Source organism: Podarcis gaigeae, assembly GCF_964106915.1.
Source record: "Podarcis gaigeae genome assembly, chromosome: 3".
NCBI classification, from domain to species: domain Eukaryota; kingdom Metazoa; phylum Chordata; class Lepidosauria; order Squamata; family Lacertidae; genus Podarcis; species Podarcis gaigeae.
Genome location: NC_139680.1, coordinates 63081143 through 63096456, shown reverse-complemented (window position 1 = coordinate 63096456; position 15314 = coordinate 63081143). Strand labels below are relative to the sequence as shown.

Sequence of the window (15314 nt, the reverse complement as noted above, 5' to 3'; positions counted from 1 at the left end):
GCCTGAGCAGCACTGACCTCCCTGGCTGCTTCCTTGCCCTTCCTACTGTTCCTCCTAGCAAGCAGCATTGACTCTGCTGCCAGGAGGTCAGGTGACTGGTGCTGCCCCTCCTCACTAGCTGCTCCTTCTTGTATTGCCAGATATCAGGTTATGTTATAACATTATAGTGAAGCTAACAATCTAATCTCCATTCTCATGTACTCAGGGTCCTGAGAATGAACCACAGCTTGTCACCTCTAGTGATTGCACAGAACTATATTTAAATCCCAGTGCAGAATATGGGAGTCTAATTATTTTAGTAGAACATATTCCATTTGAGCAAACTCAAAACATTTGTGTCAGTGGAACACCCAGTAGTGAGTAATGCTCCTGTTTCTACACTAGGGAGATAAAACATTTAAGCTACATAGCATTATAATATTTTTAGGAGCATGCTGCCTTTATATGAAAGATTTGCAACAAATGAGGACTCCAGGCATGTGAAATCTTGAGTTACGATATCTGAATGTCAAAGAGAGAGCCTCAAATATATACAAAAGATAAAGATTAACAATTATATTAAAAGTAACAGCAGGTGGCACTTGATAATACATGGAAAGAAGAACTGAGTAGCCTTTATAAAAAAAGAAGATAGGAAATTTTAAACTGAAAATAGGTCAGAACTGAGATAGAATATTCAGAAAAAGGCAAGGAGGGTGATGGCAGGTTAAAGGATGTAAAAGTGAATTAATCATATAATGCATTAAGAAGACCATAAACGTTAAAAGAAACTGTCAGAATTCATGATGCCTGTAGAGATTTAAATAATACCCTGTAATTTACAGTGGTACCTTGGGTTACATCGCTTCAGGTTACAGACTCTGCTAACCCAGAAATAGTACCTTGGGTTAAGAACTTTGCTTCAGGATGAGAACAGAAATCGTGCTCCAGCAGCGCAGCATCAGCAGGAGCCCCCATTAGCTAAAGTGGTGCTTCAGGTTAAGAACAGTTTCAGGTTAAGAACGGACCTCCTGAATGAATTAAGTGCTTAACCTGAGGTACCACTGTATATTTTTTTAAAAGCCATTCAATTTTAGCTTCGGAAGAATATTCTTTGGCTGACACATTATTATGGGGAAACCCAATTCCAGTGCTCTGAGCAGCACTCTTAATTTTCCGCAATGCTGCAGACTGATGTGATGTCAGAGGCATTGTGAGGAATGAAATGGTGGCTAGATTCAGACATCCAGTGCTGCTTGGAGTGCTCCTCAGAGCCCCACTGCCAACATTACTGCCCATTCCCCTGGCTGCCCAGGTAGTCTACCATGGCTTATGGATGAAGGTGGGACCCACTTTGCCTCCTCAAACCTGGAGCCAACCTTGCATTTCATACTTGCCTCCACTGAGGAACATCTCTCAGTGGCAGCAAATGAAAAATAATAAAATTGCACATACGCACTGTGCAGATGATGCTGATAAAGGATTGATCCTTTTTATATTATGTGAGCTGTTAGAGGCAGTGAGTTACAAACCTTTCAAAAGCAAGGTGTAGATACATCTTCGGCTTAAGTGTCAGCTGCCAACTTTAAAAAAGCATAGATTGCCTATTTGTAGGATTGCTGGCTGTTGGAGTTGAAAGAATGATCAATGAGGCACATCACCATATTATGATGAATAGGGCAACTGAATAAATTTGTTTTGTGAAAACTGAGTGCTTATAAGGGCACAGCGTAAGGGTAAAAATGCCCAAACACAGTTGAAATCCTTTTTCACCTTTGCCCTGCAGCTGTCCTCTCTGAGGCTCTTCCATACCAAACCTTGCATCAGCAATTTGGCACTGATAAATTAACACAGGACAGCACAATGACTGTAAGTCTAACATTGATGGTGTGGGTTTCCAAAGAAAGTATGCATGGACCTTTTTGCTATAACAGGGGTCAGCAACCCTTTTGAGCCCACAGGCACATTTGGAAACCAGAAAAACAATCTTGGGCACCAAGCACACACAGCACGTAGGAATGGGAAAAAATATTGATATTTTATCAAGTCTAATTTGGGGGGGGGGGTGATCTTCCTGGAGAATGCCGTTTGTGGGGGAAGATTTAAACTTCCCTCCCCAGCTGAAATCCCCAGGCAGATCAATTAGGCTAGAAAAATGTCTCCTTTTGAACAGGATGGAACCTTATAGCACCAGGGAAGGCCTTTAGAGGCCCATGAGTGCCCATGGGTGCTATACTTGCAGTCCATGTGCTATAGGAGCCAACGGTTATCACATTGTGTTAGTTTTTATTGGTGTTCTCAGCTTTGGGAATTCAGTTGAGTTGACCAGTTGCTTATACATTTCCAAATAACCAAATAAAATATCTTCCAGACACCACAGCATGGGAAGGGGCAAATTAATTGATTCATTGGTTGCCCAGTCTGCCTTAGTAAATGCCTGCTGCTGCCCATAAAAGTTTCTGTAGGTCATTCTATCATCATTTGAGCAATTGCCATTGGGATTATGATGCATTACTCCCTGGGTCAGGTTGCCCTCTTGATACTAAATAATCAAATAGGAGTCAATGCCAAATAAGGTTAAGATGGTAATGCAGTCCATTAAGGAGCACTTTTCCTCTCAACGTGTGGGAGCCTGCCAAATATTGCCTACAGTACAGTACAAGGAAAACATAGTTGGACCAGTAAAGGCCTGGGCACTTCAACTTTTGATAAAAGACAACGGGTACATTTCTGCTGCATTAACTGTGAGCAGCTCATCATTCAAAGATAATTGAATGAGCAAGTGAGAGAGCAAAGTAAGCCAGCTCCTTCAAGGCAGTTTTGGCAGCATTTGCATTTAAGGAGTTTTCATAATTTAAAAAAAGCCTGGCTTGAATTTTCCTCCGGAATATGCATTGTAGAATACATGTTCATTTTTTAGATCATCTGCATACTTCCTGTTATATAAATTTAGCACCAGGTATGAAAAAAGGCAAAATGCAGCAGGAAAGTGTGAGATTTAACTCTTCTGTTAAGATTTGTTTTTAAAAAATGCAACTCAGCAAGTAGCTAATGATTGTGATGCAGCAATAATATCTGGCAAACTGCAGATATTCTTCCTCTGTTACAGTGACTGCAAAGAAGAGGCTATTTGTGCAAATGAATGACTGAATGAGAGTGCCTCCAGCTGTTTTTGAACTACAATTTCCATCATCCCTGACCACTGGTCTTGCTAGCTAGGGATGATGGGAGTTGTAGGCCAAAAACATCTGGAGGCCCAAGGTTGGGAAACACTGCTCTAGTGGAACTACTCGCCATAGATGGTAATGACACTCTGCCACAAGACTTACTCCTACACAGATACTTGTTATGTACAAGTTTTCAACAGTTTTGTTGTGATTCTCTGCTGTAAGCGAACAGTAACTGAGGCTGTTGTTTCTTCAAGATTGGATTCAATGGTATTCAGATCAGGACAGAATGGCCTGGTTCACACAACACAGTAAGCCAAGCTTAATAAAACTTGGTTAGCAAGGAGAGAACCCAGGTTCCCATGACATGAGATGTGGGAATCAAAAAGCCTAGGAAAGAGCAAAGGGGCTGTGATGGTTCAGGAGTCTGTATGGTTCTATTAAGCCATAGTCTGACTCACCAGGCTGTGGGAATCAGGCCACTGTATTTATTATGGTCAAAAAGAGTACAGAACAAAACTGACCAACTCCATCTGCAGTACAGACCCTGGTGTGGATTATATGCGATCAGCAGAACACTTCGTATGTACAGAAAGCAAGTACAAGCCTGCAAGGACAGGCACATTTCAAAGACCTATTGCTGGACCCAACAACACAAGAGGCAATTACTCCTTCTGGTTTGTTTCTGAAGATGCAGAAAAAGCTAATTTTCTTGAATTGTATCATGCACTCTGTAGTAAAGTTAGTATATTTCACGAAGTTGTTCTTGAGGGGCGAGCGGCTGGGGACCTTTACCACACACTCTTTATACATTAATAGTGATTAATAGTGATTCTTTGCATACTAACTCTAGGGCTGAAATCAGACAACAGCACAGTTTCACGTGGTCAAAGGATTTTTGAACTTGTATTCCTTAAAACAACAGTTTCCCATGCTACATAGAAGCCATTATTTTAGGGAAGTTTGAAAAATGGTTTATAACAAGCCACTCTTGTTGGACTCGGTTAAAGCAGTTCTTTGGATCAAAGTACAGAAATGTGAATGTTTGAGCTAATTACATACGTCCAATATTTGACAGAGAAAAATGAAGTGTACTTACTTCGTACTCATGAGTTTATGATGGTAGCTGAGCTTGCCAAATGTCTAAGACACTAGCTGGATCATCTACCAAAGAAGTTTTGAAATAGTAGCTTCCAAATTGAGTTTCCTACAGTCCAGAGAGCACAGTTGGCTGTGTTCTTAGATGCATTAAATCAGCTGATTAAATGAGGTCTTGAGTTTTACAAGTCTATTCATCATTCCATTTGTAAGACTGTCTGTCATGTGAGAACTTTATTGAACTTCAAGATATCAGAAAAAGAACTTCGTACACACAGTCACGTTGAAAACCTCTACATTTCAAGTGTGAATACTAACTTGACCCATTTTCAATGGATCACAAAAGCTGTAAAACGTAAGCCAACACAGTGAGTTGTTATTCAGTTGAATAACAGACCCACTGAAATTACTGGGCCTACATGAGTCATGGCCATTGATTTCAATGGGCATACTCTGAGTGATTTAATTCAATACAACCCAGTACTCCCCTTGGCATCCTAGTGTGTGTATTCAATGTAACAGTTTGTGTTTCAAATAAAAACCTCAGGTCAACTTTCTCAAACCAAAATACATTAACAGGATCTCTGAAATGAGGCTTTTTGAGCACTTTGCTGTATTATTATTTATTGTCAAACTCCTGCCTTCCTTTAAAAATACTAATTTAGATTTTAAAATGCACATATCCTGGCAGAGTTGTTCACATAAATAAAATAGCTTGGACATTTATATATACTCCACCCTTCATAAGCTTCCCAAGGGATGAGTAACTTACAGAAAAGTAAAATTAGAATAAAACAAAGGGCTGTCCAACTCAGGGATGCTTGGGGTGGGGGGAATATTGGGGTGGGCTGGTGCAACTCAACACTTAGATGGGGGGTGTTATTTAAAGAGCTCAAGGTGGGGTTCATCGTTCTTCCCCTTACTATTCTATCCTCACAACAACCTTTTGAAGTAAGTTAGCCTAAGATAGTGACTGGCCCAAGGGCACCAAGTAGGCTTCATGCCTGAGTGGGGGTTTCAAATGCTTTTTGTTCAAAAGAATTGCAGCAGTTATTTATGAGTTATTAATAAACAGCCACAACAAATGAATACACTGCTTGCTTTGTAACTATTTAAATCTTGAATTTATCCAAGCATGAATTTCTAAATAGAATTTCTGTAAATCTTGAATCACTTTTGACCCCCTCCATCTTAAATACCATGCCTTATCTTGCACCAAATGTAGTACTGCTAGCCTTAGACTAGCAGATGAAAGACATATAGTAACATAACATGAATCACAGAATCGGGACCCTGAGGATCTTCTAGTCCAACCCCCTGCAATGCAGGAATATGCAGCCATCCCATCCAGGGATTGAACCTGCAACCTTGGTGTTATTCGCACCATACTCTAACCAACTGAGTTATCATCAAGCAGAAACTTGCATTTGTTGCACTCTTTAGGGTTGACGGGACACAGGTGGGCTGTGGGTTAAAGCCTCAGCGCCTAGGACTTGCCGATCGAAAGGTCGGCAGTTCGAATCCCTGTGGCGGGGTGCGCTCCCGTCGTTCGGTCCCAGCGCCTGCCAACCTAGCAGTTCGAAAGCACCCCCGGGTGCAAGTAGATAAATAGGGACCGCTTACCAGCGGGAAGGTAAACGGCGTTTCCGTGTGTGGCTCTGGCTCGCCAGAGCAGCGATGTCACGCTGGCCACGTGACCCGGAAGTGTCTCCGGACAGTGCTGGCCCCTGGCCTCTTAAGTGAGATGGGCGCGCAACCCCAGAGTCTGTCAAGACTGGCCCGTACGGGCAGAGGTACCTTTACCTTTACCTTAGGGTTGACACTGGAGGAGAGTGGGGCTATGGTGCCTTTATCAGCTATGTGGCAGGTAGATATCAAACAAAGCAACTCTCTTCTAGTATGGAACTACAATTATGGGGAAAGCTTCACTTGTTGATATTTTGTCTGCTGGACATCTTATGACTTGTATGCAACCCCCGATTTATTTTGGGGCACTCCACCCTCGCCTGCAAAAGTGTGCACAAATTTGCACAAGACATAAAGAAGCGCATGCAGATGTGTGTCTTATCTGACAACTGCACCAAAGGGCCAAATCAGCGCACAGTATACCAAGCCCAGAAATTGTGTTGCCTTATCTATGGGCATGGGTGCAGTGCAGTCATGCCAGTTGTTGCAGAAGGTGGCTGCTGCCTCGAACCTGGCTCTGGTGGTGGCTCTGGGAAGGTGGCACCTTCTTCCATGTGTGGTCTACGTGGCATCTCCTTGGCCCGTGGCAATGAAATGCCATGGGGTCTGTTTGCCGTGACTTGGCCGAAGTGTTTGATGAGGTGTTGGGAGTTTTGGGAGTTGACGTCCTTTCTCTGTGACTTGATCCAGATGGTTGAGAAGACCACTGGCAGGTCGTTGGAGGGGGAAGGAATGACCTCACGACACAACCACAGCAGTTGGTTATCATTCTGGAGCTGTCCAAGGTCGTGAGCAGTGGAGCTGCGTTGCCACTGAGAAGGGCCTGCTGCTCTCGGCGCGCGCTCTCTCTCTCTCTCTCTCTCTCTCTCTCTCTCTCTCTCTCTCTCTGTGTGTGTGTGTGTGTGTGTGTGAGTAGCTTCTGATGCTCTGTGGACCTCTGTGCCTGCTCAACCACAGTCGATGCTCGCAATAAAGGCTGGCAAACGCTCCCCAATTTTTGTTTTCCTTGCGGCGGGAAGCCCCACTGATTTGAGAGATTAGAAGCTCGACCCGATCTCAGGACGCATCTCCCAGAAACGACTTCCTGTTTGGAGGCCAGCGCGGAAAGCAAACTCGGCCAAAGGCGAGTCACTCTTTTGGTCTGCCGGAAGACGAGAAATCAAATGAAAAAGATCCAGACCTCGCAAGAAGCGGAAGCAGCCCTGCCTCGCCTCCCCAGCGGCTGCTGCTCGGTCAGCTGACCGGAGTCCCGTGAAGACGAGGCGCAGAAAGGAAAGGAGGACCTTCGCCAAGGGGCTGCTGCTGCTGCTGCTGCCTGATGTCTCCGCCGGCGCGCTCCTCCATCCTTCGCTCCCCAGCGGCTGCTCTAGGGGTCCTGCTGCTGCTCCTCTGCTTGCAGCTTCCCTCTCCTGGAGATGCTGCTCGCTACGACCCCACGTGGGAGTCGCTGGATTCCCGGCCGCTCCCCGCCTGGTTTGACGAAGTCAAGTTCGGCATTTTTATCCACTGGGGCGTCTTCTCGGTGCCAAGCTTCGGCAGCGAGTGGTTTTGGTGAGGCTCCCCACCCACCCACTGCTCGAGCTCTTTGACCCTGCCCGCCCCTCTTCTTCCCGAGCCCCTCATCGTGCCGGCCAATTCCCTCCAGGAAATGTCAAGGAGGGTCGCTGCCTCCCTGGGGTACCAACTGGAATAAAATATTGGAGGTGGGGCAGGTCAGCCTCGCCCCGCGTAATGGATCACAAGACATAATGCACGCACACCATTTGAATGGCAATGCCCATCAATCCTGGGGGGGGGCTGGCCCCCTCAAATATTTTATTGGGGAGCCCAAAGTTATCTCGGCCCCTAGGGGTTGGCACCTAAGCTACCTCTGGTGATCATCGGACTCAGTCGCTTGCTAGAGAGGGACGAATGATACAAAACTTAACTCGGAAGCCCTGCCATTTTAGCTCTCAGGTGGGTGGGCTCTAGCTGTTCAGTGAAAGCTACTGCTTCATGTATTCATGTAAGTGAGGGGGCTCGAAGGATGAACCCTTGGGAAATCCTGCACCCCCACTAATGAACTGAGTTTGAGGAGCAGCTAAACAATTGCCCAGAGGAACATCGCATAACCTCCACGCAAGCAAATCAGAGTGATTGCTCAATGAACACCGGAAGATGTGTAGTCTCCTTGCAAACGTTTTCTGAATAAATGGAGTTAAGCGCACAATAAACAGGCTGTATGAGAAGTGACCTGAGTTCTAAAGCTGCAAACTAGCTCCAGGGCAAGGAGCATTTTCACACAAGTGGCTTATATTGGTTTGGACTTTATATCAATCGACAAAGCAAAGCTTACCATGATTAGGATGTGCAGCTGATTTTTCTTCACTCCATTCACATGTGTGGCATAAATAATATGAGAATAGGCTTTAAGTAGAATAATAGAAGCATAACCACCCCACCCCACTCACCACTCACCCCTTTTTCCTTTCTTTTTTCTTCTTCCTAATTGTTTAAACCACTTCTTAATCCAGGAACTTATACGTTGATCACTAATAATGAAACATGTTATAATAATAATGAAACATGTTGATTTGGTACAAAGCAGCTTCTTGTGTTTCCTAAAAGCCCCATGATGCAGGACTATACTCCAGAACATGTTTGAATCTTTGTTCGGGAACTTCTGAATGCTTCTGCCTTTGTGTGCAGATACAATGGGCTTGTTTGTTTCCTTTGTAGGTGGTATTGGCAGAAAGAAAAGAGAGTTCCCTATGTAAACTTTATGAAGAGCAACTATCCACCTGGTTTCAGTTACGAAGATTTTGGCCCTTTGTTTACAGCAGCGTTTTTTGATGCCGACCAGTGGGCAGACATTTTGAAAGCGTCAGGTGCCAAATATGTTGTCTTGACTTCAAAGCACCATGAAGGTAAACTTGAATGTATTTCTTTCTCAGCACAGTTGTTTTGTTTGTTTCAACAGACAAAAAGCCTGGGTGGGGCTTAATCATTCAGCTGCTGAGATACAGAGGTTTTCAGCCATTTTGAGTCATGGTTCCCTTGGCCAACTACATTCTTTCTGCGGCTCCCCTGTGGGGAAACACTCCCCAAGCCTCAGAAGCTCAGTTACGTCACCCCTTGCCTTCAGAGCTGTGAGTCCCTCGCCCGTTTTCGAACACCCTCCCTTTTGGAGTGTTCCCTCAGCCCGCTCTCTTCTTGGGAGTCCTCTGAGCAGCAGTAACCACCTTCCCTGGTCTTTGAGCTGTCCCACAGAGAGCTGCCTCCTCACACCGCCCAACAGGGGCCTGGGAAGAGGATTCCCCCAGCCTTAGCAGCCCAACGGAGACTGGCCCAAGGTGAATGTGAGACCAGCACCTTACCTTGGGAGGCAGCAGTGGCAGCAGCGAGTGCCACTGGGCCTGCACAGTAGAAAGGCTCTCCTTCGGCGCTGGGCACTCAGCTCCCAGGCAGGCATTGCACACAGCAAGCACAAGAAAGGCCAGTGTAGCACCTGCCTACCTGCCCGGCCTCCCATTTGGCTCTCTATTCCCAGAGCAAGGGCTGGCGGACTGTACTCCATAAACAGCTAATTTAATTCAGAGCATGCTTTAGTTAAAGAACGTAAGAGCCAGTTGGATCAGGCCAGTGGCCCATCTAGTCCAGCATCCTGTTCTCACAGTGGCCAACCAGATGTCTGTTTGAAACCTGCAAGCAGGAGCTGAGCACAAGATCACTCTTCCCTCTGAGGCTTCCAGCAACAGGTTCAGAAGCATTAGGTTAAACAAGAATGCAAAATAAAGGTGCACAATATATTTACAATTACAATTATTTTATTAATCCTACCATTCGTTTCCTAGGTTTTACATTGTGGGGATCTAAATATTCTTGGAATTGGAATGCTGTTGATGTTGGACCCAAACGGGACATTGTGGCTGAATTAGCATCATCCATTAGAAATAGAACCGTCTTACACTTTGGACTCTATCACTCGCTCTTCGAATGGTTCAATCCTCTTTTCCGTGATGATGCCTCTAGTGGGTTCCTAAAAAACCAGTTCCCAAGTGCCAAGTCACTCCCAGAGCTGTATGAGATTGTGAACAAGTACCACCCAGAGATTCTGTGGTCAGATGGAGATGGGCATGCCCCAGACACTTATTGGAACAGCACTGGCTTCCTAGCTTGGCTTTATAATGACAGGTGCGTCCATTTCCCCACTCCCTGCCCTTGAAATAATGCATTCAATATTGATAATTGCAAGAAACTTGTTTCCCAACAGCTTTTTAATGGCATTTCATGCAACTCATTGCTCCAGGCTGATGCATTTACAAACAGGATCTTAGGAGTAAGTCCCACTAAACTTACTTCTGAGTGAACATGTGCAGGATTTCACTGTTGATTAATCATTTCATGATAACAAATTCTAATTTACTTACCTAAATAAGATATTGAGAGAGAATGGGGTACCTCATACTAGTTCCTTGTGGTTTTCGAATGTGGCTGTCATTGCAGGTGCCTGTGATTTCTGACCTATAGTTACAGCTTAGGAGTCCTGGACAAGTGCAGTTTTTTCTTCAGTAGGTTAGTGACATTTATAACCCAGTGCCCTGACTTCTTCATTTCAAATACTTGAAGACTTGATGATATTTGACGCAGTTCTGCTGGAAGCATTTGTCTAAACCAGCCTCATTCAACCTGATGGCCTTCAGATGTTATGGACTAAAGCCAGCCAGGGTGGTCACGAAGTATGGTAGGCTGAAACTTCTGGAGGACACCAGTTCAGCAAAGGCTGAAGTAAACCAGCCTTCCTTAACCTTGAGACCTCAGATGTTCTTGGACAGCAGCCCACACAATCTGCAACAGCTTGTGGAAACTCAAGGTTGGTGAGGACTGGTCTAAATGCAACTCAGTCTGACGCATTCTCTCACTGTTCTGATTTTCCACTGATTGTTCATATGTTGTTGGAAGTCACATTTCCAATGAGTTGCAGGAGGGATGTGTTTGCCCAGTGGCAGATGTAGAGGAAGGCCCCAAATTGCTTAGAAAATGAATTGAAAATGTTGCTTAAGCATTTCAAGCAAAGTTCCAGTACTAAATACTAAAAAAAAAGAGGATTGGCACTCTTAAAAAAAAAACTAGTGCAAAAGTCTTGGTGCTTGAAGTGAATTGGCTTTTTAAAGAAACTGGCATTTCTAAGTTAGAAAATACTCTTGAATACATGTAGAATCCCCACAAGTGTAGCATGCTAGAGCAGCAACGATGAGGTTGTGGTTTTGTATAGTATCCACAAGTGTTAGCTGTTTTTAAACATCCAGAAGTGCATAATAACCTAGGTTAAAATATTTGATTTAGAAGAAAATGCACAGAGAGTGTACCACTGAATCAGTTGTTGTTTTTAAGTCCTACCTATTAGGAAGCATTCGAGAATAGTAAACTGCTTATATGGAATCTACTGAGCTTCCTGTTAAAATAAAGCACTGTATCTGAACAACATATTCTCCCCCTCCCCAGCCCTGTTCGGGACATGGTTGTAACAAATGATCGCTGGGGAGCTGACTGCATTTGTAAACATGGAGGCTATTACACGTGTGCCGATCGTTACAACCCAGGACACCTTTTGACCCATAAGTGGGAAAACTGTATGACAATAGACAAAAAATCCTGGGGATACCGGAGGAATGCACAGTTGAGTGACTACCTAACTATTGAAGAGCTTGTAAAGGTAAAACCAGATAAAGAATCTGGGGCTGTCAATTCTTGCATTCTTTCCTTGCCCTTCCTGGCAACCCTGAGTTCACTAGATGAAACAATGTTGATAATTGTAACTTTCTTTAGAATAATTTAAAATGTTTTAAAAAAATTATTGCGGATCCTGGGCTCCTTTGGGAGGAAGGGTGGGATGGATAGATAAATAATCGTGCAAGAGTTGTTTCTCATTTTAAAGGGCTAGAGGCCACAAAAAAGGTACTAAGGAGCCCACTAATGAAACGCCCATGTTGATTCCTAGAAGGAGCACTTCCAGTTGAACAGCTAGACAAGGGTTGGGGGACTTGTCTCCCTCTAGATGTTGTTGAACTACAGCTCCCATCAACCCTGGCAACCGGATGTGTTAGCTGGGGCTGATAGGATTTGGAGTCCAACATCATCTGAAGGGCCACAGTTTCCCCATCCATGAGTTAAACTCTCTTTGAACCTACAGGAAGGTACTGACAGTGTTGTAACAGAAGCATGAATTTAGGCTTAACAACTGATATAAATGTGCCATCTCAAACGCTGGGCAGCTATGTTGGGAATGCCAAACCCAGTGTGGCTTTTTATTGCTCCTCTCCCTATATAATTTCAGCAACTTGTAGAAACAGTATCATGTGGAGGAAATCTCTTGTTGAACATCGGGCCCACCCACGATGGCCGCATTCCTGTTATTCTTGAGGAGCGTTTAAAGCAAATGGGGTCGTGGCTGGCCCTCAATGGGGAAGCCATTTTCAGCACTAAACCTTGGAGAGCTCAGAATGACAGTGCCACACCAGGGGTATGGTAAGTCCATGAAGCAAAAATGCAGGAAGTACTGTACCAATGTTAAGTTTACTTTTGTTATTGTTCCTCTATATTGGCTATATTTCACTTCCCCCTCATTTGACTCCCTTCACAAGCAAGGTATGATGCTACTGAATCAGGGAGAACTGAATCAGGACTGTGGTATTTGTGCAGTGAGACTTTTAACACTTTGCACTTGAGCCTTTGCTGCAGCTGCTGTTAACCCCAGGAAGAAAGTTCCATTGGTATCAATGGGAGCTCTCCTTCTGTTGAGAATAGCATTTAAGGAAGGGTGCAATCTAGATTGAAATTATGCAATGGGCGAGAGCAAATCCTCCCTCAAAATGCTGCTGTCTTGATCAGAACCACCCTCTTCCCCCATAGCTGCTATTTCATTAAAACTCCCCCCCCCGCACACGCACACACACACACACAGTCAAACATTTTGACTAAGCTATCTAGTTTTGTCTTCCATATGATGTGCGGGATTACTATTTCTAATCTATTGGTCCTTCTCTAGAAAAAGAGGTGGTTAAAAATAACAACACACTTCTGAGGTGTGCAGTATTTGCATTGGTTACTAAACAGCTTTGCTGGCGAGAGTCCCAAATTGTTTGTAGGTTAGGTAGTTTCACCTGCAATCTTTAGAAAAAATGATTCTTTGTTTGTTAACTCCTACTAGGTATACATTCAAGCCAAAAGAAGACATTCTGTATGCCATTTTCCTTAACTGGCCATCTTCAGGAACTCTGATGCTTGGGGAACCAAAAGGCGTTACCGGAAAGACAGAGGTAAGAAATATTTGCCTATTTTTATGACTTCTGTACAATTTCTCTTGAAGAATTTCAGGACTAGAAAGAACATGAAATGCACTCCAACAAAGCAAGATCATCTGCATATAACATCCCTAACAGATTAGTTTACAAGGCTAGTCAATGTTGTTGTTTTGTGTTGTTTAGTCGTGTCCGACTTTTCATGACTCCATGGACCAGAGCACGCCAGGCACTTCTGTCTTCCACTGCCTCCTGCAGTTTGGTCAAATTCATGCTGGTAGCTTCGAGAACACTATCCAACCATCTCGTCCTCTGTTGTCCCCTTCTCCTTGTGCCCTCCATCTTTCCCAACATCAGGGTCTTTTCCAGGGAGTCTTCTCTTCTCATGAGGTGGCCAAAGTATTGGAGCCTCAGCTTCAGGATCTGTCCTTCCAGTGAGCACTCAGGGCTGATTTCCTTAAGAATGGATAGGTTTGATCTTCTTGCAGTCCATGGGACTCTCAAAAGTCTCCTCCAGCACCATAATTCAAAAGCATCAATTCTTCGGCTATCAGCCTTCTTTATGGTCCAGCTCTCACTTCCATACATCACTACTGGGAAAACCATAGCTTTTACTATACTGAACTTTGTTGGCAAGGTGATGTCTCTACTTTTTAAGATGCTGTCAAGGTTTGTCATGTTGTTGTTTAACACCCATTAATTCCAGACTATGGCTATTCTCATCTGGAGAGACAGAGACTTTTAAGCGCAATATCTTAAGAGTCAGCATCTCTTTGAATGGCTTCTACCATTTAATAAAAGCTTTTCTGTTTCAGGTTAAGCTGATTGGATATGAAGAACCATTGCCATGGGTTTCCATGGGGGAAAAGGGAATGATGGTAGTCGCACCTCAATTGCCATTCACTATATTTCCGTATCAGTGGGGCTGGACTCTGCAGCTGACTAACGTCTATTAGCAACAGACATCCTTCACTTTTGGTTATTATGACTGATTCTTTTGTTGTTATTATTATTTCGGTGAACAATCAGAGCTCACTCACCATAACTTACTTCTGAGGTGACAGGGGATATATATCTGAAACAGAAATACACTTACACCCCGCTCTCTATCCTGCAGCCACACAAGCAAGAGGGATTACTAGAGTTTAAGGACATAGACCAGTCAGGCAAAACCGCTCAAGATTTTGGGCCTTGGGAAGAGTCATCTTGAGGCTCACAAAAGACAGACTAAACAGAAAAGTTATTATGTGTCTTGAAAAGAAAAGTATTTTGGCTTTAAAAGCAACCAGGGGCGGCGGGGGAGTCCGCCATGCCTAATGTTAGAATTGGTGCTCAAATAACTATGGACAAAAAGGGTTGAGGCATTCTAAAACTGAAATGTTGTACACTGCATTTGACTGTAAATCAAGTATGACAAACAATACAATCCTACCATTGTCTATGCAACAGTCCTACTATGTTCGATGGAATATGCTCTCGTTAAGTGTTTAGGATTGTTTTCAGTAGGGATAAGTGGTAGGTAGCTGTGAATTTCAACTTCTTCCATTGGTTTCAGTAATATTTGATTCCATTTCGCTGGAGTTGGGTGCTAGAGTTTCCTCAGTCCTATAACCTACCTCAATATTACCCCATCACACTTTCCTTGAATATAAAATTACATATTAGGACTTGGGTCATAGTTCTGATTAGTGAGAAATGGCCTACAATTATATACTTCTTAAATTTTGATACATGTATGTTCAGTTACTTAAGTATCAGACAGGTAAGATTCTAAAGCTATTGCCTCTTTGAGTATCTTGCAGTTTGTGACTTGAAAAAAAGAAAATTATTGCTAATTTAAAAATTTGTGTAATTGTAATCTTCATGAAACATTTTAATAAAGCAGCTGAGGTTCTATAAGGAGAAATCAATGTTGAAGTCCAGTTGCCTTGTTGATTTACAACCAAACTCTTTTTTTCTCTGTGTGAATGTACTGTATATTTGCTTTCGTTATGGGATGGGCAAGTTCTAGCTGCTCGGTCCCACTCCTTTGCCTCAAAAGAAACTTGGTGGGAACTGTTTCCTGTTACAAAACCAGAGAAGGAAAAGGACAAGGACAAGAAAT

At 43.7% G+C, this 15314-nt stretch overlaps 1 protein-coding gene across 1 annotated transcript; it reads left to right on the top strand.

Annotated features, from left to right (window-relative positions):
- The first annotated feature begins 1037 nt into the window (after window positions 1-1037).
- On the top strand, window positions 1038-15120 carry FUCA2 (alpha-L-fucosidase 2). Its single transcript, XM_083731687.1, has 9 exons — window positions 1038-3882; window positions 3966-5710; window positions 6112-7481; window positions 8649-8836; window positions 9764-10103; window positions 11415-11625; window positions 12247-12437; window positions 13120-13228; window positions 14026-15120. Exons 3-9 carry the CDS (start codon window positions 7249-7251, stop codon window positions 14164-14166), a joined length of 1413 nt encoding a protein of 470 aa, XP_083587813.1. The 5' UTR covers window positions 1038-3882; window positions 3966-5710; window positions 6112-7248; the 3' UTR covers window positions 14167-15120.
- Window positions 15121-15314: the final 194 nt, after the last annotated feature.